The following is a 25,550-nucleotide window of genomic DNA, read 5'->3' as shown; positions in this document are numbered from 1 at the left end:
AAGTCGAGGAACAACACGTCCACCGCTTTCCCCTCATCCGCAGGGCCAGTTATCTCCTCACAGGCGGGCACAAATCCGCCTCCCATTATACCAGCAACCGGCATCGATTGATGGTACCGTAATCAAATCGATGCCAGCCTATCATTACTAGGAAAATCTGCATACATCAGCATATCATTATACTGGCACTCCGCATCTCATTATCCTACATTGAGCTACGTCAGCATGTGACGACGACAGCAAGCTGCATACGTCACCATATTACCACAGACATCAGCAGGCCCTAAAGAAACGCGACCTGCGTCAGCGCGTGGACGCGGCGATCTGCGCACGTCCACCCCGCGCGGCGCCGCCGGAGAGGCGCATAAATTAGCATCTGATTTGCATCTCGTTCCGGGCCCGGGCCGCGCGCGATGCGGCCGCTGTTGGCCCTGCGGCTCCGGCGGGCGGCGGCGGCGGGGATCCCGCGCTGCTTCGGCATGGCCCGGCGCGGGGGGCCCGCCTGGCGGCTCTCCATCGAGGGCAACATCGGTACGGGGCGGGGCGCGAGACGGGGGGGCTGTGAGGAGAGGGGGGTGTGGGGCTAGGGGGTGTGGTGAGGAGAGGGGGGTGCGGGGCTGGGGGGGCCGGTGAGGAGAAGGGGTGGGGGGGCTGAGGGGTGTGGTGAGGAGAGGGGGGGCGGGGGGTGTGTGGGGAGGAGGGGGGTGCTGGGAGGCTGTGAGGAGAGGGGGGTGTGGGGCTGTGGGGGGCATGAGGAGAGGGTGGAGCTGGGGGGGGCTGTGGGGGGCATGAGGAGAGGGGAGCTGAGGCAGGGGCTGTGAGGAGAGGGGGGTGTGGGGAGGAGGGGGGTGCTGGGGGGCTGTGGGGAGGAGGGGGGTGTGGGGCTGGGGGGTGTGGTGAGGAGAGGGGGCTGGGTGGGGGCTGGTGAGGAGAGGGGGGTGGCTGTGAGGAGAGGGAGGAGTTGGGGGGTGGGGGCCTGTGAGGAGAGGGAGGAGTTGGGGGGGGGGGCTGTGAGGAGAGAGGGGCATGGGCCTGGCAGGTGTGGTGAGGAGAGGGGGGAGCTGGGTGAGGGGCTGGTGAGGAGAAGGGGTGGGGGGGCTGAGGGGTGTGGTGAGGAGAGGGAGGAGCTGGGGGGGGCTGTGAGGAGAGGGGGGCATGGGGCTGGCAGGTGTGGTGAGGAGAGGGGGGGCTGGATGGGGGGCCTGTGAGGAGAGGGAGGAGCTGGGGGGGGGGGGGGCCTGTGAGGAGAGGACGTGCTGAAGGAACATCAGAGCTTTGGGCTGGAGTGTGAGAGAGAGAAAGGCGAACTGGCAGTGACAGTGCCCTAGGCCTGCGTCCCTGGCTATAGTGGTGTCGGTGAGGAGTGCAAAAAGATTAGATATCTAAAAAGATTTGCTTTAAAGCTCTGTGTTGGATCTATCTTGTTAGTAACGTAAGATCCCTCTATGCCCCTTATATTGCAAACTTTTAAACACGTAAGTAATCACATTGACTTCAGTGGGATTTAAAGTTAAGGATCTGTAGAAGGGGTTTGCAGGATTGGGATCCAAAATATTATCTTGGAAGCTTGGACAGCATGCTCAGTACTGTACAGAACAAAGCAAGAGCCCATAGTTGTGATCTTTTTTTTTCAGAATCTAACAGTGCTCTCCTTAAATAATGAGATTATGATTTTGCTTCATAGTGTTAAATTTAACACTCTAGCACTTTGCCAATTCACACTACTGGATGGAAGATTCATTGCAAGTGACCAAACTTTGGAAACTAGTGTGGAACCACTAAAAAGCAAGGGTAATACATTTTAGTGCCTACAGTAGAGTGTATTAAAATTTCTATCATGGTAATACCCTGATGCCCCAGCTGAGATCAGGGATATACTGGGCTAGACACTGTACAAACATAGAATACAATATAGTCCCAGACTCGGAGTTTATGATCTAAGGCCCCAATCTTCAAATACTCATTACGCATAGAGATGAGTGTTTTTAGAACTGTGGCCTTAAAAGTTAAGGCAGACAAATAGGAATAGACAACCAGTGTATTTTTGTTAGTATTAGTACTTCATAAAGTCCTAGTAAGCTTTAGGTGCCTTTTATATGTTGTCTTTGTCTAGTAAATGTATTGTTATATATTTGGGTTAAAAAAAAAAAAAAAAAAAGATAGGGTCTCGTACTGAGTCTCCAGTCTTGGAGAAGTGGGAGAAGCTGTTAATTTTGTGCTGATTTGAGAGATTTTCTTCGGTATGGAGAGGGGGGTTACCAAATGGTATTTTTAATGTATTTTTTAAAACAAAATATATACTTCATAAATGTCAAAACAATGGCAACTTAGCTACTATTGGAGGCAGGATACTGAGCTAGATGACTAAAGGTCTGGTCAGGCATGGCAAATGCTGCATGTATCATTGCCTCTATTTTTGCTTAGGAAAGTCAACTTTTTTTTTAAATTGAGCTTACCTGCAGGATCTGATAATGGTTTCCTAGCCAGATTTTGACAACTGCTCTTGTATTTTAATTTGCAGCTGTGGGCAAGTCTACTTTAGTAAGGCTGCTGGGAAAAACCTTTCCAGAATGGCAAATGGTTACAGAACCTGTGGCAAAATGGCAAAAGGTTCAAGCCTCCAGTAGCAGAGAGGTAAGTGTGACAGTGAATAAACGGAGTGGGGGTTTGGGGGCGCTGTGACAAGAGTTTCCATCACCTGGCTTTAGGCTTTTTAGAATTTGTTGTGTGATTTTAGTGGTGCATATGAACCCTGGGGACCTAAATTCTCTCTTTATCCACAGTGTAGGTACATCACAAGCAGCGTCAGGACAGGCTTCGCTCATTGTTCTACTATTGTGCCTCAACCCTTCCCTTCTTAACCTTTTCTTACAGGGAGTTCAGTGACAACATCATCAGGTTTAACTGGTCTCTATTCAAGATAGTTTTCCTCATCCATAAATCTGTTCCATGATTTGATACTTGAAGAGATACATGTTTTTAAAGGGGAGATAAATGTTTAACACGCCAGCTCCTATGATCTAGACTACGATTGCATCAGCTTTCTTGTACAGGACTTACATCTTTAATTTATCATGAGCTCATTGTCATGGTCTTTTTTTTTTTTTTTTAAAATGATGTGCATTATAGGTCTAATCAGCCTATAGTAGCAATTTTCTATGAAGTACCACAACCCAGCAGGGGACAAGACCTGCTCTCCTCCTTCATGATAAACTCCCTGGGGTAGGCGGGTAAGGCAAGCATAATTTTTGTCCCCAAGTGGTTGACAAGCAGCTGTCTGGGATCAAGGTCAAGCATGTGCCTTGTTGCCAAGCAGGCTAACGGCATATTGGGCTACGTTAGTGGGAGCATTGCCAGCAGATCGAGGGAAGTGATTATTCCCCTCTATTCGACACTGGTGATGCCATATCTGGAGTATTGTGTCCAGTTTTGGGCTCCTCGCTACAGGAAGGATGTGGACAAATTGGAGAGAGTCCAGCGGAGGGCAACGAAAATGTTTAGGGGGCTCGGGCCCATGACTTATGAGGAGAGGCTGAGGGAACTGGACCTATTTAGTCTGCAGAAGAGAAGAGTGAGGGGGGATTGATAGCAGCCTTCAACTACCTGAAGTGAGGTTCCAAAGAGGATGGAGCTCGACTGTTCAAAGTGGTGGCAGATGACAGAACAAGAAGCAGTGGTCTTAAGTTGCAGTGGGAGAGATATTAGGAAACACTATTTCACTAGGAGGGTGGTGAAGCACTGGAATGGGTTCCCTAGGGAGGTGGTGGAATCTCCATCCTTAGAGGTTTTTAAGGCCTGGCTTTACAAAGCCCTGGCTGGGATGATTTATTCGGGGTTGGTCCTACTTTGAGCAGGGGGTTGGACTAGATGACCTCCTGAGGTCTCTTCCAACCCTAATCTTCTATGATTCTATGTGCGTTAGAGGAAAAAAGATTATTGCTGAGTTCTCTGCTATACTACTGTGTCCAGTTCTAGTGTCAACACTTCTTTTAAAAGGATATTGGAAAAACGAGAGGATTCAGAGAAGAGCTACAGGAATAATCTGAGGTCTGGAAAACATGCAGTAAGAGACTTAAGGAGCTTAATCTATTTAGCTCATCAAGGAAGAGGTTAAGAGGTGACTTGATCATGGTCTAGAAATCCCTTTTCAGTGAGTCTAACTATCAAAGGCAGAATAAAATCCAGTGGCTTCTAGTTGAAGGCACAAAACTTAGAACTGAAAATAAAAAGTTGTACCTTAACAGTGAGGGTAGCTAACCATTGGAGCAGCTTAACAAGGTAAATTCCTCATAACTTGGCGTCTTTAAATTGAGGTTGGATATCTCTAAAATGCTCTAGTTCAGTGGCTCTCAACTTTTCCAAACTACTATACCCCTGGCAGGAGTCTGATTTGTCTTGTGTATCCCCAAGTTTTACCACACTTAAACTACTTGCTTACGAAATCAGACCTAAAAATACAAAAGTGTCACAGCACACTATTACTGAAAAATTGCTTACCTTCTCATTTTTACCATATAGTTATAAAATAAATGAATTGGAGTATAACTATTGTATTACATTCCAGTATATAGCATATAGAGCAGTATAAACAAGTCATTGTATGAAATTTTAGTTTGTACTGTCTTTGCTATGTAGCCTGTTGTAAAACTAGGCTGAGTTGATGTGTTGATGTACCCCCTGAAAGACCTCTGCATACCCCCAGGGGTATGTGTACTCCTGGTTGAGAACCATTGTTCCAGTTCAACTGCAAGTTATTGGGCTCAAATAGCGTCACATACCTAGCCAAGAATAATCCCCTCCGCTGCAGGAATCCCTGGCCTATGTAATGCAGGAAATCAGACTAGATGATCATAGTTCTCCCTTCTGATGTTCAGATCTGAGTCTTGCACCAGTTCTATGCTGAGAATACCCTGTCTCTAGTCATAGGGACCCTGAGAACCTCTTTCAGTGAGACTTTCTTCTTAAATGTGCCTTTTTGCCATTCCCTAGCAGGCCTCGTCTTCTCAGAACTTTGGTAACCTGCTTCAAATGGTCTATCAGGAGCCTTCTCGGTGGTCCTATACGTTCCAGATATACTCCTTCATGAGTCGACTTAAGGCCCAGCTGGAGCCCCTTTCAGAGAAGCTGTTGAAGACCCAGGAGCCAGTGCAGATTTTTGAGAGATCTGTATACAGTGATAGGTACAGTGCTAAAAATCTCCAAACCCCTGACTGCTCCAGCTAAACTACAGTGCTTTCTGTTTGTCAGTATGTGCAGAGAAACATGGCAATGCCATTTAAGATACCATGCCTGTTTAATAAAAAATAGTCCATATTTGGTGCCTACACAATAAATACTGTTTGTTTTCTAGAGGTGGGTTTCTGACAGACACCCGTTTAACATCAACAAACTGATCAGGAAATCTTACAACTATGTAAATAGGCACTTTTCTGACCCCTTTCACCATAGTATCGGAGCATATCACAAACATTTCTTATCATTATAGTACCTCTGCGATGTAGAGAGTATTACCTCTGTTTTACATGTGGGGAAACTGAGGCACAGAGCCTAAGAGCCAGATTCATTGCTCTTCTGCACCTTGTGTTGTCACTTACACCAATGTAAAATGCCATCAGAACAGAGGGGTAGAATTTCGTGCTGGCCGTGCCCTAGTGTAAATGACTGCACAAAGTGCAGGGTATTGGTGAACTGAACCCACGGTTTTACTGAACCCAAGATCGCGGCAGAGGTGGGACTTGAATTCAGGTCTCCTGAGTCCTAGTCAAGTGCCTTAACAAGATCATCCTTCCATAAACTGCCCCAGATTATGTGTCTTGGCACCTACGGGAGCAGCAGAAAACGTTGGATTAATGATTGAATTCTAGGTCTCTGATGCACAAATCTGCATGTGTTCAAGCCTCTCAGAAATCAAACACACATTCAGGGTGTATTCTGGACTAGTGATGAGATGATAACGCAGTCCATCTGGCACTTGAATGGGCTAAAGTCCTACTGTCAACATAAACTTGAAACTGATATTTAAAAAAGAAAATCACATATGTTATTAATAACCGATCCAGTGGTAATTGGTGTCCTATAAATACCTAACAGAGGGAACACAAGAGGTGGTTGGATTTTCAGATTCAAATTTGTTTTTCATTATTTTTCTTGCTTCCAATTTACAACTCCCTCAGCTCAGGGAATGAAAGTAGCCTGGTCAGTTTCACTCTTAGGTATACATGGAACTCTGCCTTAAAGGATCATTCAGGTGAGCAATAAAATGGTGGCCTGATTCATTTAGGTTAAAAAGGTCAAACGAAATTATCTTGCTGATACCTCAAACGTCATGGGTTTATGTAATATGCACATGATATTTATGAATGTTTGACATGATTTTCATTGGAGCAGTTCATACATGTTCACACTGCTTTCATTTACTCTGGTGTAAATTGGAAGTAACTCCATTGTAGTTACCAGTGTGATTATGGGTATGTCTACACTACGAAATTAGGTCGAATTTATAGAAGTCGGTTTTGTAGAAAGCGTTTTTATACGGTCGTAGTGTTTGTCCCCACACAAATGCTCTAAGTGCATGTAGTCGGCAGAGTGTATCCATAGTACCGAGGCAACTGTCGACTTCTGGAGCGTTGCACTGTGGGTAGCTTTCCCGCAGTCTCTGCCACCCATTTGAATTCTGGGTAGAAATCCCAGTGCCTGATGGGGCTAAAACATTGTTGCGGGTGGTTCTGGGTACACATCGTCAGGCCTCCGTTCCCTCCCTCCATGAAAGCAAGGGCAGACAATCGTTTTGTGCCTTTTTTCTTGAGTTACCTGTGCAGACACCATACCACAGCAAGCATGGAGCCCGCTCAGATAACCGTCACCGTATGTCTCCTGGGTGCTGGCCGACGTGGTACTGCATTGCTACACAGCAGCAGTTTATTGCCTTTTGGCAGCAGACAGTGCAGTATGACTGGTAGCCGTCGTCGACGTAGTCCTGGGTGCTCTTTTAACCGGGCACCTGGGCAAACATGGGAGTGACTCAGCCAGGTCATTTCCCTTGTTTCGTCTCATGGCGATTTGAGTCCTACCGGCAGTGCACTGTCTTTTAATCTGCAGCTAGCAGAAGACAATGGCCAGTAGTCATACTGCACTGTCTTCTGCCGAACACCCAGGAGATGACGATGGCTAGCGGTCGTACTGCAAAGTCTGGTGCCAGCAAGATGTATAAAGATAGATGAAGTGGCTCGAAACAAGAAATCGACCAGATTTGTTTTGTATTCATTTTCTCCTCCCTCCCTCTGTGAAATCAATGGCCTGCTAAACCCAGTTTTGAGCTCTATCCTTGAGGTTTTGAGTTCTATCCTTGAGGGGGCCATTCAGTTTCTCGCAAAGCCACCCCCTTTGTTGATTTTAATTCCCTGTAAGCCTACCCTATAAACCATGGCGTCAGTCGCCCCTCCTTCCCTCAGGGCAACGGCCTACAATCGTTCCATGCCTTTTTTCTGTGTAGACGCCATACCACGGCAAGCATGGAGCCCGCTCAGATCACTTTGGCAATTAGGAGCACATTAAACACCACACGCATTATGCAGCACCAGAACCTGGCAAAGTGAAACCAGGTGAGTAGGCGACATCAGCGCGGTGACGAGAGTCATGAGGACATGGACACAGACTTCTCTCAAACCACGGGCCTTTGCAGTGTGGGCATCATGGTGCTAATGGAGCAAGTCGTGCAGTGGAACGCCGATTCTGGGCCCGGGAAACAAGCACAGACTGGTGGGACTGCATAGTGTTGCCGGTCTGGGACAATTCCCAGTGGCTGCGAAACTTTCGCATGTGTAAGGGCACTTTCATGGAACTTCGTGACTTGCTTTCCCCTGCCCTGAGGCACAAGAATACCAAGATGAGAGCAGCCCTCACAGTTGAGAAGCGAGTGGCGATTGCCCTGTGGAAGCTTGCAACGCCAGACAGGTACTGGTCAGTTGGGAATCAATTTGGAGTGGGCAAATCTACTGGGGGGACTGCTGTGATGCAAGTAGCCAACGCAGTCAAAGATCTGCTGATATCAAGGGTAGTGTCCCTGGGAAATGTGCAGGTCATAGTGGATGGCTTTGCTGTAATGGGATTCCCTAACTGTGGTGGGGCGATAGACGGAACCCATATCCCTATCTTGGCACCGGAGCACCAAGCCGGCGAGTACATAAACCACAAGAGGTACTTTTCAATAGTGCTGCAAGCATTGGTGGATCACAAGGGACGTTTCACCAACATCAACGTGGGATGGCCGGGAAAGGTACATGACGCTCGCATTTTCAGGAACTCTGGTCTGTTTCAAAAGCTGCAGGAAGGGACTTTCTTCCCAGACCAGAAAATAACCGTTGGGGATGTTGAAATGCCTATAGTTATCCTTGGGGACCCGCCTACCCCTTAATGCCATGGCTCATGAAGCCATACACAGGCAGCCTGGACAGTAGTCAGGAGCTGTTCAACTACAGGCTGAGCAAATGCAGAATGGTGGTAGAATGTGCATTTGGATGTTTAAAAGCGCGCTGGCGCAGTTTACTGACTCGCTTAGACCTCAGCGAAACCAATATTCCCACTGTTATTACTGCTTGCTGTGCGCTCCACGATATCTGTGAGAGTAAGGGGGAGACATTTATGGCGAGGTGGCAGGTTGAGGCAAATCGCCTGGCTGCTGGTTACACACAGCCAGACACCAGGGCGGTTAGAAGAGCACAGGAGGGCGCGGTGCACATCAGAGAAGCTTTGAAAACCAGTTTCATGACTGGACAGGCTACAGTGTGAAAGTTCTGTTTGTTTCTCCTTGATGAAACCCCCCGCCTCTTGGTTCACTCTACTTCCCTGTAAGCTAACCACCCTTCCCTCCTCCCTTCGATCACCACTTGCAGAGGCAATAAAGTCATTGTTGCTTCACATTCATGCATTCTTTATTAATTCATCACACAACTAGGGGGATAACTACCAAGGTAGCCCAGGAGGGGTGGTGGAGGAGAGAAGCACCAGGAGAGGTGGTGGAGGAGGGAAGGACAAGGCCACACAGCACTTTAAAAGTTTAAAACTTATTGAATGCCAGCTTTCTGTTGCTTGGGCAATCCTCTGGGGTGGAGTGGCTGGGTGGCCGGAGGCCCCCCCACCGCGTTCTTGGGCATCTGGGTGAGGAGGCTATGGAACTTGGGGAGGAGGGCGGTTGGTTACACAGCGGCTGTAGCGGCAGTCTGTGCTCCTGTTGCCTTTCCTGCAGCTCAACCATACGCTGGAGCATATTAGTTTGATCCTCCAGCAGCCTCAGCATTGAATCCTGCCTCCTCTCATCACGCTGCCATCACCTTTCAGCTTCAGCCCTCTCTTCAGCCCGCCACTTCTCCACCTGGTCATTTTGTGCTTTCCTGCACTCTGACATTGTCTGCCTCCATGCATTCGTCTGTCAGTGTGGGAGGACAGCATGAGCTCAGAGAACATTTCATCGCGAGTGTGTTTTTTTGGCCTTCTAATCTTTGCTAGCCTGTGGGAAAGAAAAGATCCTGTGATCCTTGAAACACATGCAGCTGGTGGAGGGAAAAAAAAGGGACAGTGGTATTTAAAAAGACAAATTTTATAGAACAATGGGTACACTCTTTCACAGTAAACCTTGCTGTTAACATTACATACATAGCACATATGCTTTCGTTCCAAGGTCGCATTTTGCCTCCCCCTCCCCGTGGCTAACAGCAGGGAACATTTCTGTTCAGCCACAGGCAAACAGCCCAGCAGGAACGGGCACCTCTGAATGTCCCCTTAAGAAAAGCACCCTATGTCAACCAGGTGACCATGAATGATATCACTCTCCTGAGGATAACACAGAGAGATAAAGAACGGATGTTGTTTGAACGCCAGCAAACATACACTGCAATGCTTTGTTCTACAATGATTCCCGAGTACGTGCTACTGGCCTGGAGTGGTAAAGTGTCCTATCATGGTGGATGGAATAAGGCTGCCCTCCCCAGAAACCTTTTTCAAAGGCTTTGGGAGTATATCCAGGAGAGCCACGAATGCCAGGGCAAATTAATCATTAAACGTGCTTGCTTTTAAACCATGTATAGTATTTTAAAAGCTACACTCACCAGAGGTCCCTTCTCCGCCTGGCGGGTCCGGGAGGCAGCCTTGGGTGGGTTCGGGGGGTACTGGCTCCAGGTCCAGGGTGAGAAACAGTTCCTGGCTGTCGGGAAAACCGGTTTCTCCACTTGCTTGCTGTGAGCTATCTACAACCTCATCATCATCATCTTTCTCATCCCCAAAACCTGCTTCCTTGTTGCCTCCATCTCCATTGAAGGAGTCAAACAACACGGCTGGGGTAGTGGTGGCTGAACCCCCTAAAATGGCATGCAGCTCATCATAGAAGCGGCATGTTTTGGGCTCTGACCCGGAGTGGCCGTTCGCCTCTCTGGTTTTCTGGTAGGCTTGCCTCAGCTCCTTAAGTTTCACGCGGCATTGCTTTGGGTCCCTGTTATGGCCTCTGTCCTTCATGCCCTGGGAGGTTTTGACAAATGCTTTGGCATTTCGAAAACTGGAACGTAGTTCTGATAGCACGGATTCCTCTCCCCATACAGCGATCAGATCCCGTACCTCCCGTTCGGTCCATGCTGGAGCTCTTTTGTGATTCTGGGACTCCATCATGGTCAGCTCTGCTGATGAGCTCTGCATGGTCACCTGCAGCTTGCCACGCTGGCCAAACAGGAAATTGAAATTCAAAAGTTCGCGGCCTTTTCCTGTCTACCTGGCCAGTGCATCTGAGTTGAGAGTGCTGTCCAGAGTGGTCACAATGGAGCACTCTGGGATAGCTCCTGGAGGCCAATACCGTCTAATTGCGTCCACAGTACCTCAAATTCAACCCAGCAAGGCCGATTTCAGTGCTAATCCCCTTTTCGGGGGTGGAGTAAGGAAATCGATTTTAAGAGCCCTTTAAGTCGAAAAAAAGGGCTTCGTCGTGTGGACGGGTGCAGGGTTAAATCAATTTAATGCTGCTAAATTCGACCTCAACTCCTACTGTAGACCAGGGCTAAGCAGACTTTGTTCCACATGAAGCAAGCACACTGACTGCCACCATTCTCAGCAGTTCATTTCTAAAGGATAAACGAAAAGCTTGGCCAGTAAACTAAATATTCTTGAGTTCCAAGGACTAGTTAAAGCCGATCTGTGGTGTTTGATGTGCTGTAGTCAGTTTCATTTCCTGATTCTCTTGCATTAACTTGATGCTGTTGTGGTTGGTTTTCCAGCACAGCAGAAGAATGTTAATTAAAGTGGTTAATTTAAAGGTTTATATAAAATTCATTTAAATGTTTCCATTCATATGATTTCAAAGAAACAATCTTTAGAACCTAGTTGAACATGTTTTTTGAGTTGCTAATTGCCATTCATGTTGCAGACCAAAAAGAACCATCCTCACTCATTTAATTAAAGTTTCATGTGTGTACTTGGAAGGAGCTTGATGATATATTTTTGTAGCTCCTGTCAGATAATGGGACTTGCAGTGTTTAAACAGATGTTAACTTGAAAAATGGGAATTACAAGATTTTCTGTCTGCCCAGTTGTATGAAGTGGAGCATGAGGTATACTAGAAGTGTTTGTTTTCCAAAGAGGTGTCTCCTATGATGTAATGCTTTCTAGGCTATTCGGAATATGTTGGCAATAAATCTGGCTAAAGGGTCACTTTTTCCAGATGCCGTGATGAAGTAGATTGGAGGTGAGATGATAAACTATGTTTATGCATGTGCTGAAAGTGAGGGAAGTGTGAACATTACATAAGAGAAGCGCAAACTGTGTGTTTGAAGCAAACGCTTTGGTTCGAGACTTGTGAAATAGGGAAGGAATTCATGGTGTGTGGAAAAATATAATCCCTGATTATAATTCACTATTTAAAAAAAAAAAAAAAAAAAGTAGCTGGCTGTTTTAGTAGCATCTCTGTAATTCGAGGCCAGCATTGCAGCAAAGGGTCCTGCAGTAGAGGGTTTTAAGTGGGACCACTCCAAAGACTCAACCAAAACTCCTCATTCTTTTAACCAAAATTTGTTAATCTTGAGGCCATTCTCCAAGACCCATTTCCACAGTTTTTGCCTGCAGGCAGTGAGGGAGGGGGTTAACACCTTTTCAGTTCTGGGGATTAAGCTCTTCTAGAAGGGGAAAGTTAATGTATGATACCAATCACGTATCGCAGTCTGGGAAACCTATTTTCACTTAAATGTGTTGGAATTAAATGTCTGAGGAGATTGGTAATGAGTTAATTGAGCCTTACAACTTTAGGGCACTGTTTCAAATCACGTTTAGGTCACTAGTGACCAAAAATTGTTACTATCTTATGTCATGCCAGTTAGTGGTCTGTGTGAAACGAGTTGCTGCAGCTGGGGTGGGGACGGAGGGCCTTACATCACACCACACAGCCAACAGGGTTGGTACTATCTGAACTCCTCATCGCTGGCAGTCTCAGCAGACAGGTAAAAAGACTGAGTGGTCCAACGAGAGACAACTCCCTTCCCAACCCTAGAGAAGGCCTGTTCTGTTAATTTAAGTGGAGAACATATGGGCCAAAGGTATTAACATAACCCAGTCACCATCCAACACTAAACAGTCTTAAATAAGGTTCGGGGTTTGGTATACAGAGACCTCAGCCTGCTTAGCACCATGGCGCAAACACCATTAAAAATCCAGAAAAGAAGGAAAAACAGTTAAAGTATTTGAAATGTAAACCATTAAATAAGGCTTTAATTTAACAACATTTCTTGTTCCCTTTCCCTTTGCTAGAGAGAGGTGTAAAAGGAAAAGCCCTTTGTTTGATAGCCTCTTAGGCTGTGTCTACACTGCAGACCTTACAGTGGCACAGCTGTATCGCTCCAGCTGCGCCACTCTAAGGTCTTCTGTGTAACTGCTCTGTGCCGGGAGGAGAGAGCTCTCCTGCCGGCATAATTAAACCACTCTGAATGAGCGGCAGGAGCTATGTTGGCAGGAGAGCATCTCTCTCTGATATAGCGCTGTCCACACCGGCACTTTTGTCAGTGTAACTTATGTTACACACACACTCCAGACCGACAAAAGTTTTGCTGACAAAAGTGCTAGTGTAGACAAAGCCTTAGATGGTATCCAAAACGGCAATAACTCTTCTTTTTGGGAGGAAAGAAAAGCTGGTTGATATAGGCTAAAGCTGCTGTTTGTTGAAATCAGTTGAGAAGAAAAAGCAATCTTGCTTTACAGGCTCTTAGGTGGTAATAACTCATCCCAGATTGTGTTTTGAATTCAGCTGGAGCTGACAGAAGTGGTGATGTCATTTGGGTTCCTCCCTCTGGCCTGGTTTGGTCAAAACATCTCTCACGATCACAAAGGCCCAAGGTCGCAGGAAGTGGTAGTGGTGGCAGTCCTGACGGCGAGTCTTGCTTCAGTAGCCTCCATTGGCTCTTTGAGTGTCCCCACCCCACCCTCAAAATTCTCTATTTGTAAGGACCCAACAAGGGAGTAATGTGTGGAATAGCCCATTTCCTCATTATTTTCTCCACCAATTAGGCCTAATAGCTGACACACCAATTTTGGTTCACTCAAGTCCAGCTCCACATACTCTTCACCCATTTTTTTTCCCCCACAAGCATGATTTCAACAATCCTTGAGAACTGTATCAGTAGGCCATTTTTGTTTAGACTGTGTCAGTTTTTCTGTCTCCTTTTTGTGCCTTTTCCCATCAATATTTGTTATTATAGGTTATTGTGACATCACATGAACTTTCACGCTCTTCTTACAATTAAACTCAGGACTAGGGGTATATTTATAGGCCCTATTATCACAGTGGGCCCCTACAAGTCAAGTTCGAGGTGCATTGGCAGGGTGGAGTAAGGGGGAAGCTCCCCCTGCCACTGTCCACTCCATCCCTGTTCTGTAGGTAAACATGCCTTCATCCTCCAGGGTCTGACAGCCCAATATCCTGGGATCAACACAGCTACAACTGCACTACCTAGTCCAGAACTAAGATAATTAACAATAGAAAAACCCTCGAGTAACTGTTCTGCTATCTAGTGTGACACTGTCTGAAAAAGCCCAACTCAGCTCTCTTCTCTGGGTACTGAAATTGTCTGTGTTAAATCTATGCTGTCGAGATGACCTCTTGGAGCAGGGGCCATGTCTTCCTATGTGTCTGTGCAGCGCCTGGTGCATTATGGATCCTACCACACTTAAAATGCATGTTGTCATTCTAGAACTGCAGGGAGTTTGTTTAGGCAGGTTTAATTTACTTGCTGTTCTCTTTTGTCCTTCTTTCCCTAGGTACATCTTTGCTAAAAATCTCTTTGAGCTTGGCCACCTCGCTGAGATTGAATGGACCATTTACCAGGACTTGCACACCTTCCTCCTACAAGAGTTCGGGGATCGAATTGCTCTGCATGGCTTTCTGTATCTCCAGGCAACTCCAAAGGTAACTGAGAGCATGACTGGGAACTAACTAAAATCATCTCTAGTGGCTGCATTGAAGGCTGGCCTTGCTTTCAGACTGGGACTCAAGAAGTCTGGATTCAACTCCCAGCCTTACTGTGTAATTTGGGTCAAATCAATTAATCCCTGTGCCTCAGTTCCCAATGTATAAAATGTTGATAATAGCCCAGCAATTAATGGGAGGAGGGTGTCTCTGAAAGGCTCCAGAAATGTAAGAGGGTAAAAATCAATACACCTAAGGACTTGTCTGCACTAGGGATTCCTGTGATTGCCAACTTATTTACCTGTCCTAGTATAATTCTGGCACATCCTTCCTTCTGTAAAGAACCTCCTTAACTGCTCTGAGCTCTCACTGTAGGGTTCTTGACACAGTTTGCAACTGCTCAAGGCAGGAAAGCAGTGAGTAGTTGAGGTCAGTCACTAGTTGTATTATGGTAGCTCCTCGAAGACCAACATTGAGGCCCCAGTGTGCAAGGCACTATATGTATACCTAGTGAGAGACAGTACCTTTTCTGAAGAACTTGCACTAAGCAGACAAGACAAAGGGTGGGAGGGGAAACTGAGGCACAAAGAGTCCAGTTACTTGGCTGAGTTTACACAGCAGATTAGTAGCAGAATCAGGAATAGAACCCAAATCTCTTAAGTGCTAATCTAGGGGTCTGTGAACTGGATTCACAAAATCATGGAGCAGGCATGATCACGGAGCAGGTCCTCAAGGAATCCATTTTGAAGCACTTGGAGGAGAGGAAGGTGATCAGGAACAGTCAACATGGATTCACCAAGGGCAAGTCATGCCTGACCAACCTGATTGCCTTCTATGATGAGATAACTCGCTCCGTGGATATGGGGAAAGTGGTGGACGTGATATATCTTGACTTTAGCAAAGCTTTTGGTATGGTCTCCCACAGTATTCTTGCCAGCAAGTTAAAAAAGTATGGATTGGATGAATGGACTATAAAGTGGATAGAAAGCTGGCTTGATTGTCAGGCTTGATGGGTAGTGATCAACTGCTCGATGTCTAGTTGGCAGCCGGTATCAAGAGGAGTGCCCCAGGGGTCGGTCCTGGGGCCAGTTTTGTTCAACATCTTTATTAGTGATCTGGATGATGGGATTAATTGCACTCTCAGCAAATTCGCAGATGACACTAAGCTGGGGGGAGAGGTAGATACGCTGGAAGGTAGGGATAGGGTCCAGAGTGACCTAGACAAATTGGAGGATTGGGTCAAAAGAAATCTGAGATTCAACAAGGACAAAAGCAGAGTTCTGCATTTAGGAAGGAAGAATCCCATGCACCGTTACAGGCTGGGGACCGACTGGCTAAGCAGTAGTTCTGCAGAAAAGGACCTGGGGATTACAGTGGATGGGAAGCTGGATATGAGTCAGCGGTGTGCCCTTGTTGCCAAGAAGACCAATGGCATATTGGGCTGTATTAGTAGGAGCATTGTCAGCAGATTGAGGGAAGTGATTATTCCCATCTATTTGGCACTGGTGAGGCCACACCTGGAGTATTGCGTCCAGTTTTGGTCCCCCCACTACAGAAGGGATGTGGACAAATTGGAGAAAGTCCAGCGTTGGACAACGAAAATTATTAGGGGGCCGGGGCACATGACTTATGAAGAGAGGCTGAGGGATCTGGGGTTATTTAGTCTGCAGAAGAAAAGAGTGAGGGGGGATTTGATAGCAGCCTTCAACTACCTGAAGGGGGGTTCCAAAGAGGATGGAGCTCGGCTGTTCTCAGTGGTGGCAGACGACAGAACAAGAGGCAATGTTCTCAAGTTGTAGTGGGGGAGGTCTAGGCTGGATATTAGGAAACACTATTTCACTAGGAGGGTGGTGAAGCACTGGAATGGGTTCCCTAGGGAGGTGGTGGAATCTCCATCCTTAGAGGTTTTTAAGGCCCGTCTTGACAGAGCTTTGGCTGGGATGATTTAGTGGGTGTTGGTCCTGCTTTGAGCAGGGGGTTGGACTAGATGACCTCCTGAGGTCTCTTCCAAATCTAATCTTCTGTGATTCTATGATCACATTGCCTCTCCAGCGAGGGTCATTTTCTTCTAAGAACTTATTCTGTAACCCAGAGGGAAAATCCATTCCCTCTGTTATGTAGTGCTGACTATGCAGCCTTAGTTCCAAACAGCTATTCCTGGCACTTGTTTTTTAAATGCTTAGCCTCAGTATATGGGAAAGTACTTTGAGGATTGGGGGAATATAGACTGTTTTTATGGATGGATGGCTTCTCTCAGGGCTTCCTCCCGGTGCATCGTGTTGGCTTTTTCTCTAGCTGAGGATGGCTGGATTCAGCTTCTTCCAGAGCTGTATCTGTCAACGCTGACACAAGTTGCTACCCTTCTAGCACTGTGTGTGTGTGTGTGTGTTAACATTCCAAGTATGGGGCCCAGTTGTGCTCGTAATGATGTTAATGGAATTTTGCCCCTGACTCCAGTGGATGAAAGGTCAAGTCCTTACATGCCCACTAAACATCTGGCCCTAGACAGTTATTGTGACTTCTCACTAGTCTGTCATGTGAAGCCATCCCTACTTTGTGTGGCTGCATCTCTCTTTCCAGCTGCCTAATGCTGAATTTGAACTGCTGCTGCTATCTGAAGTGCCCCATACCCATTGGCCCCATCCAAATGTGGTTGAGTTTGCAAAGCAGACCTCATTGAGTCTTGTGGAGTAAACGAGTGGGTCACGCTAATGGAGGAGCTGTCATTTCCTCCCTTCAGAAATGTCTGGAGCGGTTGCACCAAAGGGGGAGGCCTGAGGAGAAGGCGATCCAGCTGAAGTATCTGGAGCAGCTTCACACTCAGCATGAAAACTGGCTAGTAAAGAAAACCACCGAGTAAGTGACAATAGCAATGGCTTACAGAGTCTCGGCCATGCAAGCCTGGCTCTTTAAATGGGTGAATAATATATCTTCTGCTGTGCAGAGGTGCCTGTTTTAATTTGCGGCCTAGCTCCCTGCCACCATCCTGCCCGTATAATCTGGTACCCATTCCCAACCCTAGAGATCCCCTCCCTGTTGCCTCTAGCTGTCCACCACCCTTCTTCATTCCTTGCTTAGTCAGTTCCCTCTGTTATGGGTAACCCTCCCTAGGTTACCCAGCCAGCTTTCTGCCATCAATCTTAATGACACCAAACACAATCTTCTAAGGACATTTCAGCAGGCTCGTCTCTTTCAGCAGTAGGCTCCTCTTTGTTACTTGTGCTTCTCTCCATCACACCAAATCCTGTAGTTCCTTCCAGAGACCACTCTAACTCAACTACAGTCAGATAGTCAAGGGGCTGCTGCCTCTGGGGCTTCTCTACTGACTACTCATTTCATCACATTTCCTACCACACAGCAAGATCCAGCTCACAGAAATGAAGCGACTTGCCCAAGGTATCACAACCAAACAGTGATAGAACCCAAGGGTTTGGGTTTCCAGTCCTCTGCTCTATTAGGCATGTTCCCTTCCCAGATACCAATAGGGTATAACAAAATTCACGATGGGCCTCAGAAGAGGGAGGAAGCTCATCTACCTCATGAAAATCTAAGGTGACCCCTTCCCTTCCATACTCGTACCCTAGGTTTTGCTTGTATAATGTGCTGGTAATTTATTGAATCTTGGAGTCCAAACAGGGTGTAGGTATCTTGCATGGAAGCAAGGAGAGGACTCTACCGTCTTAGGTGCTGATGCCAATGGGAGTGGAGGCTTCCAGGCATCTCTCAGCATTAAGCCCTTTGCTTGGAAATCATCTCTTTTGATGCAGCAAGGGGGAAGGGACTTGTTCTCTGCAGCTGGAGGAGTCTTGTGTTTTTGTTTCTTTGTTTTTCTTTTAATGACGGTGAAAGTCTATATGCAGCAGGCATCCTTCTTATGATAAAATAAACTTACGCTGAAGCAGTGGTGTGACACATCTGTCCTGTGTCTGGGCATATTGTCTCTTACCTATCCCCAGAGGTACACTAATAAGCCTTTTGTTCAGTTCTCGTTGTTGTCTTCAGGGTCCACTTTGAAAACCTAAGGAATGCTCCAGTCCTTGTGCTTGATGTCAATAATGATTTTGAGGATGACCCAGCTGAACAAGAGGAGCTCATGAGGAAAGTAAGCAGAGATGACACCAGCTCATTTTTGCTATTCATGTAAAATGCAGAATTAGACGTGTTGTGTGAGAATGAGGAATATTTTCTTTTTCCTTTGCAAGTCTTTCTCCTTCTAATAGCCATCTGTTACGTACTGTCCTATCAGCTGGGACTGTCCCTGCCGCAATATCACCTTATACTCTGATCCCATTTCATCCCACAAGCTAATCGGTCAGGCGGGGTCAGCAATTGGGCAAGAGATCTGCAGGTGCTGTATGTGTATGTTAGCTGCTGTCTCCAGCATCCAGGCTTGGTATTAAGAGATGCTGTGCTGCTAGAGGTGATGACTTCTAGATAAGACATAAAACTAAAGGCCTGATTGCTGTGAGATCTTCAGTGTCACACTTCGTGAAAGGCATAGTTCTCGCCTCTTGGCCAAATGCCGTATCAGGTAATAACATGCTATCTGTGGAAATCCCCACTGAAGTTGCTATTGGATATGATTTTCCAGTTTCCTACCCTAAACTATAGCATTTTTGTAAGCTGTTAAACAGCTGACGGGTTTCAGCCCAGAGGCACTGCATTTCAGTACTGGAGAAAAATGATCCCTCTGAATAGATTTTAAAACTATAGCTCCTCTCATCCTTGAGGAGCCTGAATAAATAGAAGATGACAATATTACTTCTCTGATCAGTGAAAATACACCGTGAATTCTGCCAGGAAGTCCATAGTGGAGGCTTGTTTGTTTAAGAGCAGGATAATGTTTGTCAATTTTTATTATTACTACTTGTATTGTGATAGGTACCTAGGAGCCACAGTCATGGACCAGGAATCCATTGCACGAGGCACTGTGCAAACACAGAAGATAGTATTATTCTTCCTTTTATAGGGTTGTATTGATGTGGTGGCTGGCTTGCTAGAGGGGAAATACTGGTATTTTCCCAGGGAATACATTGGTGGGATTGTATTCTACCAATATTTTGTGTGTAACGCATTCATGTAGGTATGAGTCTATTAAACGAGTTACATTTCACAGACATATTAAATATGAGTACACTGCAGTGTTACTGCCTGTCCTCTAAAATGTATATGAAAAATTGTATGCTTGATTGTAATCTTCATGTGTGTTTGTACAGCGCCTGCCACAATGGGGGGCCTTGAGCTTGATCGTGAACTTTGAGCAGTACTGCAATGAAAATAGTGATATCTTCTTCATTGACCCCCTCCAGGTCATAAATTTTAAGACCTGCTAAAGCTTTTTGCTCTATCAGTATTCCTAAGAAAATAGTCTAACTTTGAAGTCCTTGTGATAACTCCTTAGCAAATAGATTGTTTTGAATGAAATGTAGAACTACTTAGGGTTTTGTTGCATGCTTTTTGTGGAGTCTGATACATTTCACTTTTATTAAAGGTGCTCTCTTTCCTGCACAGGTAAAGGCTTTTATAAAGACTCTGTGATCTGAAGCTTTGCCATCTCCCTCCACTACCAATCCAGGATTTCTTATTTATTTGCGACCAGCTTGGGCCTGATTATGCTGCTTGCCATTAAAAGAACAAACAAAACAATCGGCAAACCTGTGTGTCAAACCTGGAAGGCCAAAAATGTAACTGAGGTATTTTAGTGAATTACACTTGAATTCTGTGTTTTTCTTCCAAACCAAATGTTACTTTTCCAGGGAGGGAGAAAAGTTGTACAGTCACCCATGAGCAACCCTATAGTAACAAACCCATGTGGGTCCAATGGAAGGAAGAAGATTAAGAACCTCAGAAAATTAATTTTCTGATATTCCAAAGGGTGTTATGATCAGTGGGGGAAAGAAGTGATTTTAGACGTTATGAAGAATCCCTTATACTTATGCAACAGCTAAAGTATTTCAAACTTGCTTTCCTTTCATTGATGAAGGTGATCTGCAGAAACCTTCTATTCCATTACATGCTGAATATACACAATGAGGGTGTTGTAAAGAATTATAGGAACCAGTGGTCCTGATTCACCACTGCTCTGCACCTGTGCAAAGTGAATGTAATATGCTGCCAAATCAGTGTCAGCATTTCACATTCATTTAGCACAAGTGCAAGTGGTATGTTCAAGTCAGTGGAGAATAAGACCCAACCTAGCCATTTTTGGCACTTCTAATCAACTCATTGCAGTAGAAGGCAAAGTCTTATTTAATATTAAGCCAGCTTTTCTTATTAAGTTTGCAACTTACTTGGTGTATTTTCCACATCTTGGGCCTAATGATGATGAATTACCCTAGTATCATCTCATCAGCCAGATAGCTGTTGGAGCCCTGGCAGAAGGAAAAGAGAAATGGCGTACCATATATTGTCTGAAAAGTTTTTAATATTTTACATTTTAAAGTAAGTCTAATGATTTAGAATAGGGGACTGGAAGTCAGGACCACTTGGGTTCTGTTACCACTCGTACCACTGACCTGCTCTGTTACTTCATGCAAGTCATTTAGCCTCTTCAACATTTATGAAATCCTCAGCTGAAAGGCATTTATACATATAATATGCAAAACCGATCCTGTTTTTAAAATACATTGCAAAATGATAGTTGATTGACAAACTGTTCTTACCTTACCTCTCAACCTGGCACCTTGGATGGGCGGACACTAGTGTTGTCCACCCTGGGATGTTATCTGGACATTGCAGAAGCTAAGAAGGGGAGAAGAAAGAAATGAATTTCAGTGGCAGTTGGCTGCCTGCCTCCCTTAAGTTCCTTTTGAAAATCTGATCTGAAATGCAACGAGTTCAGCAATTTACAAATTTGGCTTTGTCGGTCTAGCTCCCACTTTCCTCTGAGCAGAACCTTTCGTTGCTGAAACATACCTGAATGGATTTGTTAGAAGGTGCAGCATGTCCCTCTAAGACCATAAAGCTTCATAAGACCAATAAGTCTTCAATAAACATGAAGAGACAAAGGAGAAGCAGGAATGGTTTTAAGACAGGCAGTTTAGAAATATCAGAGAGAAATATGGCACTGTTAAGACAGTAGCAAAGACCTTTCCAACTGTGTGTGTGCTGAGATGCCCTTTGTAATCCAGCTCTTGTGGGGCCATTGTGTATTGCATGAAATCCTGGCCCCTCTGAAGTCAGTGTTAAAACTTCTGCTGACTTCAGTAGGATCAGGAGTTTACCTATTGGTGAATCAGAGGGAATTTTGTGAAGTGATTGGTCACTTTTAAGTTCTAGACCTACATATTACTGTTAGGAACTGCTGAGTGTTGCAATGTAACCTGTGACCAAGGAGGACTAAAATCGAGCAAATCTGTATACGTAGTTTAGTTTTAGACCTGTTTAGTCTAAAGGTAAATAGTAAACTGTACAAACTTTTCCAGATATCACTTTGTGCTCCAAGGGGAACATAAATGCATATCTATAGATGTCTGCAGGGTGAGGAACAGCCACTTCATAATGTAAATTTGGTGGACAGGTTAAATTCTGAAGGACAATTCTGTGTATTTTTTTAGCTTGTGTTAAATTAAAAAATATATCACTTTTCAGCTGTCTTGTCCATGTTTTGGCTGTCCTCCAGTGAAAGGAGCTGTGTGGTGGTGAATTGCATCAGTCATGCAAATCGGTGTTGGGGATGACTAGTGACCGTTGGCAGGATCATCTTGTGGCTAAAGAAGTAGACTGGGAGACCTGGGTTCAATTCCTGGCTGTGCCACGTGTGTGATTATTTTTTTTTTTTTAATTTTTATTTATTTATTTATTTATTTATGCTCCAGTCACTTAGAGTTAGATATTCCGAAGGGCCCAGCACACTGGGTGCTCAGCTCATTAAACAAGTCATCCATCTTCTTTCCCTTTGCCTCTGTAGTGGGCGCTGGCCTCTGCGACTCCCAGTTGGCTTCTCATCAGGCCATCAGTGCCCGTTATAGTCTCAAGTGGGACGCTAGATGGCGCCTGACCTCCAAGCTCCTGATTCGATTGATTTATTTTAAAATGCTCTAAATGGGTTATTTGCTAGGAATAATAAAAAGCGTGGATGCACAGAGGTAGTTGCAAGGGCTGTAAAACAAATGAGGTTTTTTTTTATGCATGGTGAGGTCGCAGCAAATAGGGAAACAAAGAAGCCAGTGTTCCCAGGGTGGGCAATTTTCAAGACTTGCTTTTAAATAACCATAGCTGAGTATTACCCCTAATGTGTATTCTTAATCAGTTACTTAGTAATAGGAATTCTGGATCAAAAATCACCTGCCAAGAAAGCTGTCTTTCGTCTCCCATGTGGTTTTAGATCTCAGCTGTGCCGCTTCTATTATCAGAAAGCAGAACATAGGTTTGCATTTTGTAATTTCAACACAAAATAGTTCTTTTGTTCTAACAGATTTGCTTCTCTTCCCTAGTTACACAGTCATCTTCTTTCTATAGAATATGATTAAATGCACTTTCCTAGGGATAGATGGGCATACATTTTGCTGTATTTCTTAATCCCTGAAAGCAACCTTTCTTATCATACTTAGCATTTTCATAGCACTCTTCAACCCTGGATCTCAAAGTGTTCTACAATTGTGAGTTGGTATCATCATCCCTGTATTGCAGATGAGGAAACTGAGGCATGGGGAGGTGAAATGACTAGCTGAAGGTACCCCAGCAAGTCAGTGGCAGAGTGGCATATAGGAATCTAGGAATCCTGACTCCATCCTCTAACCATTTTGTGAACAGACTGCTTGGTATTTATATCTAACTTACTGCACCCTCTGTGGTACTGATCAGGCTAATTCTGGTGATCGCTCTGTCAGGGGACGTTACAGCTATCAAATACTCACTCCCTGGAACTGCAGGTCGGAATCTAAACAGAATCAACTCAACCTTTCCGAGGAAGATAAACTGAGATCTGTGCAACTTGCTGTGTTTAAAGGAAACCTTTGAAAACTGCAGTTCTGCTCTGACAGAGCCCATTACACTTTTCATACGAGTTAGGTATTGCCCTGTCACTAACACATGTCCTACCCCCAACATTTGTACTGCATGCTGTGTGCACCAGCTACCACCTCCTCCCCAGCGTTGATTGCATTTCAGTGGTTGTGTAGCTGTAGATCTAAACCACTTTAGGATCCTTCAGAATAAAAGGTGCTACAGAAATATAAAGGATGTTGGGTCAATTTTTTATTGGTGTAAACTAGTACATCTCCACTGACTTCAGTAAAACTGTGCCAGTTTATACTAGCAGAGAATTTCGGCCTATCATCTGCATATTGTTTGGAGCATAAGGTTTGCCAGATTGGATCAGACCCAAGGTCCAGCCAATCCCGAATCCTGTCTCTGCTAGCTGCCGATACCAGATGCTTCAGAGGAAGATGTAAGAACCCCCATTGTCCTGGTCTGCACTGAAATTTGCTGCTTCTACACCAAATGGATGACACAAACCATGCAAGGAACAGGAAGTGAAATTCTCTTCTGAGTAGGAGGAGAGTTTTTCCAGAGACACATTGTCTCTGCAAAGCCACCAGGTTGACTAAGATGCACATCTCACTACTTGTTTTGCTGTAGTGGGCCAAGCTGCTTCTACACCATTGCCCACCAGAGTGCCTCTTTAGCACTGCCTAGAGGTGGGGTCTGTAGCCTCCACGGGTCACTCACTCCTTGTTGTGGCCACTTGCAATGGCGAGATAGATTTATCATTTGGAAAATAGACCAACCCTTGCTGACTTGTGACCAGCACAGAATAATCCTTCAGCAATGTGTTTGCACTGGGATGACCTCAAGTGATACAGATGATGTAGAAAGACCTTTAGTCTCACCACATTCGGAAGCCCTGACTGTTGTGTTGGTGGAACATCACCATTGGGTTTGCTTTATCAGGCAACACTTGGAAAGTTGCATTGTAAATGTGCAGTAGGTGAATGTCTAATCTGCTTAATCCTGTAGTCACAAAGCCTGACCTGGTTTTTTGTTTGTTTTGTTTTTTTTCCCTAACCCAAACCACTTTTAGGGAACTGGAGGGGTGAAGCTTCAAATTATGCCAAACACTTTTATGCTTTAGTTCATACATCAATAATGAAGGACAGGTGGTGTCCTAAGGTCTGTCATGCATGGGGCTGAAGTAGTGGGGCCTGTAAACAGAACTTTTATGGGAGCCCAGTCGCAGCTGGTGTCTGGTCAAACAGTGCTCAGAACTTGGTATGCTGGCTATGTTGAGCCAGGCTTTCCATACTGGTTGATTCCAGTGGTTATATCAGCGTAATTCAAGTCATGGAGGAGCTATTAGCTAGGTCTGATTCCTGCTAGCTACTCTCTGAGCCTGATTGTCCACTCCATTACATTGGATTAACTGGGTTGAGTTGGAAGCCAAACTCCATTAGTCTCCTTTTGAAAATCCCGTGACCTGTGAGTTGCCCCAGTGCATACATAGTGTCTCTTTCTTGCCATGTTATGTTTTCATTGGGTTGTTTGTTCCAAATTCCTTGAAGCAATGGGCTAGAGAAGTTTATTTATTTATTTATTTTTTTGCTGCTGTGTAGTAGTGTGAATCCAGCCCTGGTCAGTAGTGACTGTTGCCCCGTGAGTACTGTTTGGTATCTGATGTGAGGTGACTTTCTCTTTAATGATCACTTGTCAGACATTATTTACACTCTGATGGAAAAAAGCTGGCAAGTGCAAAAACATAGGAGTTAAGGTAATTTGATTTTCTGCATCATAAATCTCCACAAGCTGTGTAAAATTCTCACGGTTGGGCACTTTTATAAAACAAAAGGCCTGATTCTCCTCTCCCTTACCCCAATGTAGATCCATTTGAATCAGGTACACCAGTGTAAGAGGAGAAGTAGACCCAGTGATTTTACAGTCCTGGTACTCCTGGGTTTCTTACTAAGGATTCTCTTCTCTTCTTAGTCTGGAGTGGCAACTAGTGTCACCCGTGCAACTAACTCCATGGTGTCACTTTGGATTTACATTGGAAGAGAGCAGAATTTTCTTACTTCTGTAACAATTCTCAAATGAGGTGGTCTTCTTTTGAGACATAGGTCACACACATCCAAATTCTGTCTCCATTTATTCTGGTACAGATCCAGTGACTTCCCTTGGGTAAATG

General features: G+C 45.3%; 1 protein-coding gene across 10 annotated transcripts; it reads left to right on the top strand.

The window, feature by feature from the left end:
• Positions 1-245: 245 nt before the first annotated feature.
• Positions 246-23,610, top strand: DGUOK (deoxyguanosine kinase). Of its 10 annotated transcripts, none has more exons than XR_005223456.2 (9): positions 268-531; positions 1,705-1,791; positions 2,522-2,634; positions 4,990-5,180; positions 14,281-14,428; positions 17,169-17,284; positions 18,431-18,530; positions 19,940-20,121; positions 23,234-23,610. XR_005223456.2 is itself a non-coding variant. In XM_043536216.1 (9 exons), the coding sequence occupies exons 5-9, from the start codon at positions 5,029-5,031 to the stop codon at positions 19,964-19,966; spliced, it is 543 nt and encodes a 180-aa protein (XP_043392151.1). In that variant the 5' UTR covers positions 405-531; positions 1,685-1,791; positions 2,522-2,634; positions 3,130-3,230; positions 4,990-5,028; the 3' UTR covers positions 19,967-22,718. The 10 variants fall into 10 exon arrangements, 7 of the variants coding, with proteins under 7 accessions (XP_037742300.1, XP_037742298.1, XP_037742301.1 ...); XR_005223457.2 differs by having other exon boundaries at positions 23,260-23,609; XM_043536216.1 differs by lacking the exon at positions 23,234-23,610 and adding an exon at positions 3,130-3,230 and having other exon boundaries at positions 405-531; positions 1,685-1,791; positions 19,940-22,718.
• The last annotated feature ends 1,940 nt before the right edge of the window (positions 23,611-25,550 follow it).

The sequence above is a fragment of the Chelonia mydas genome, chromosome 26, assembly GCF_015237465.2.
Source record: "Chelonia mydas isolate rCheMyd1 chromosome 26, rCheMyd1.pri.v2, whole genome shotgun sequence".
NCBI classification, from domain to species: domain Eukaryota; kingdom Metazoa; phylum Chordata; order Testudines; family Cheloniidae; genus Chelonia; species Chelonia mydas.
The sequence above is the reverse complement of the archived record's forward strand: the minus strand, read 5'-3'. Positions and strand labels throughout refer to the sequence as shown.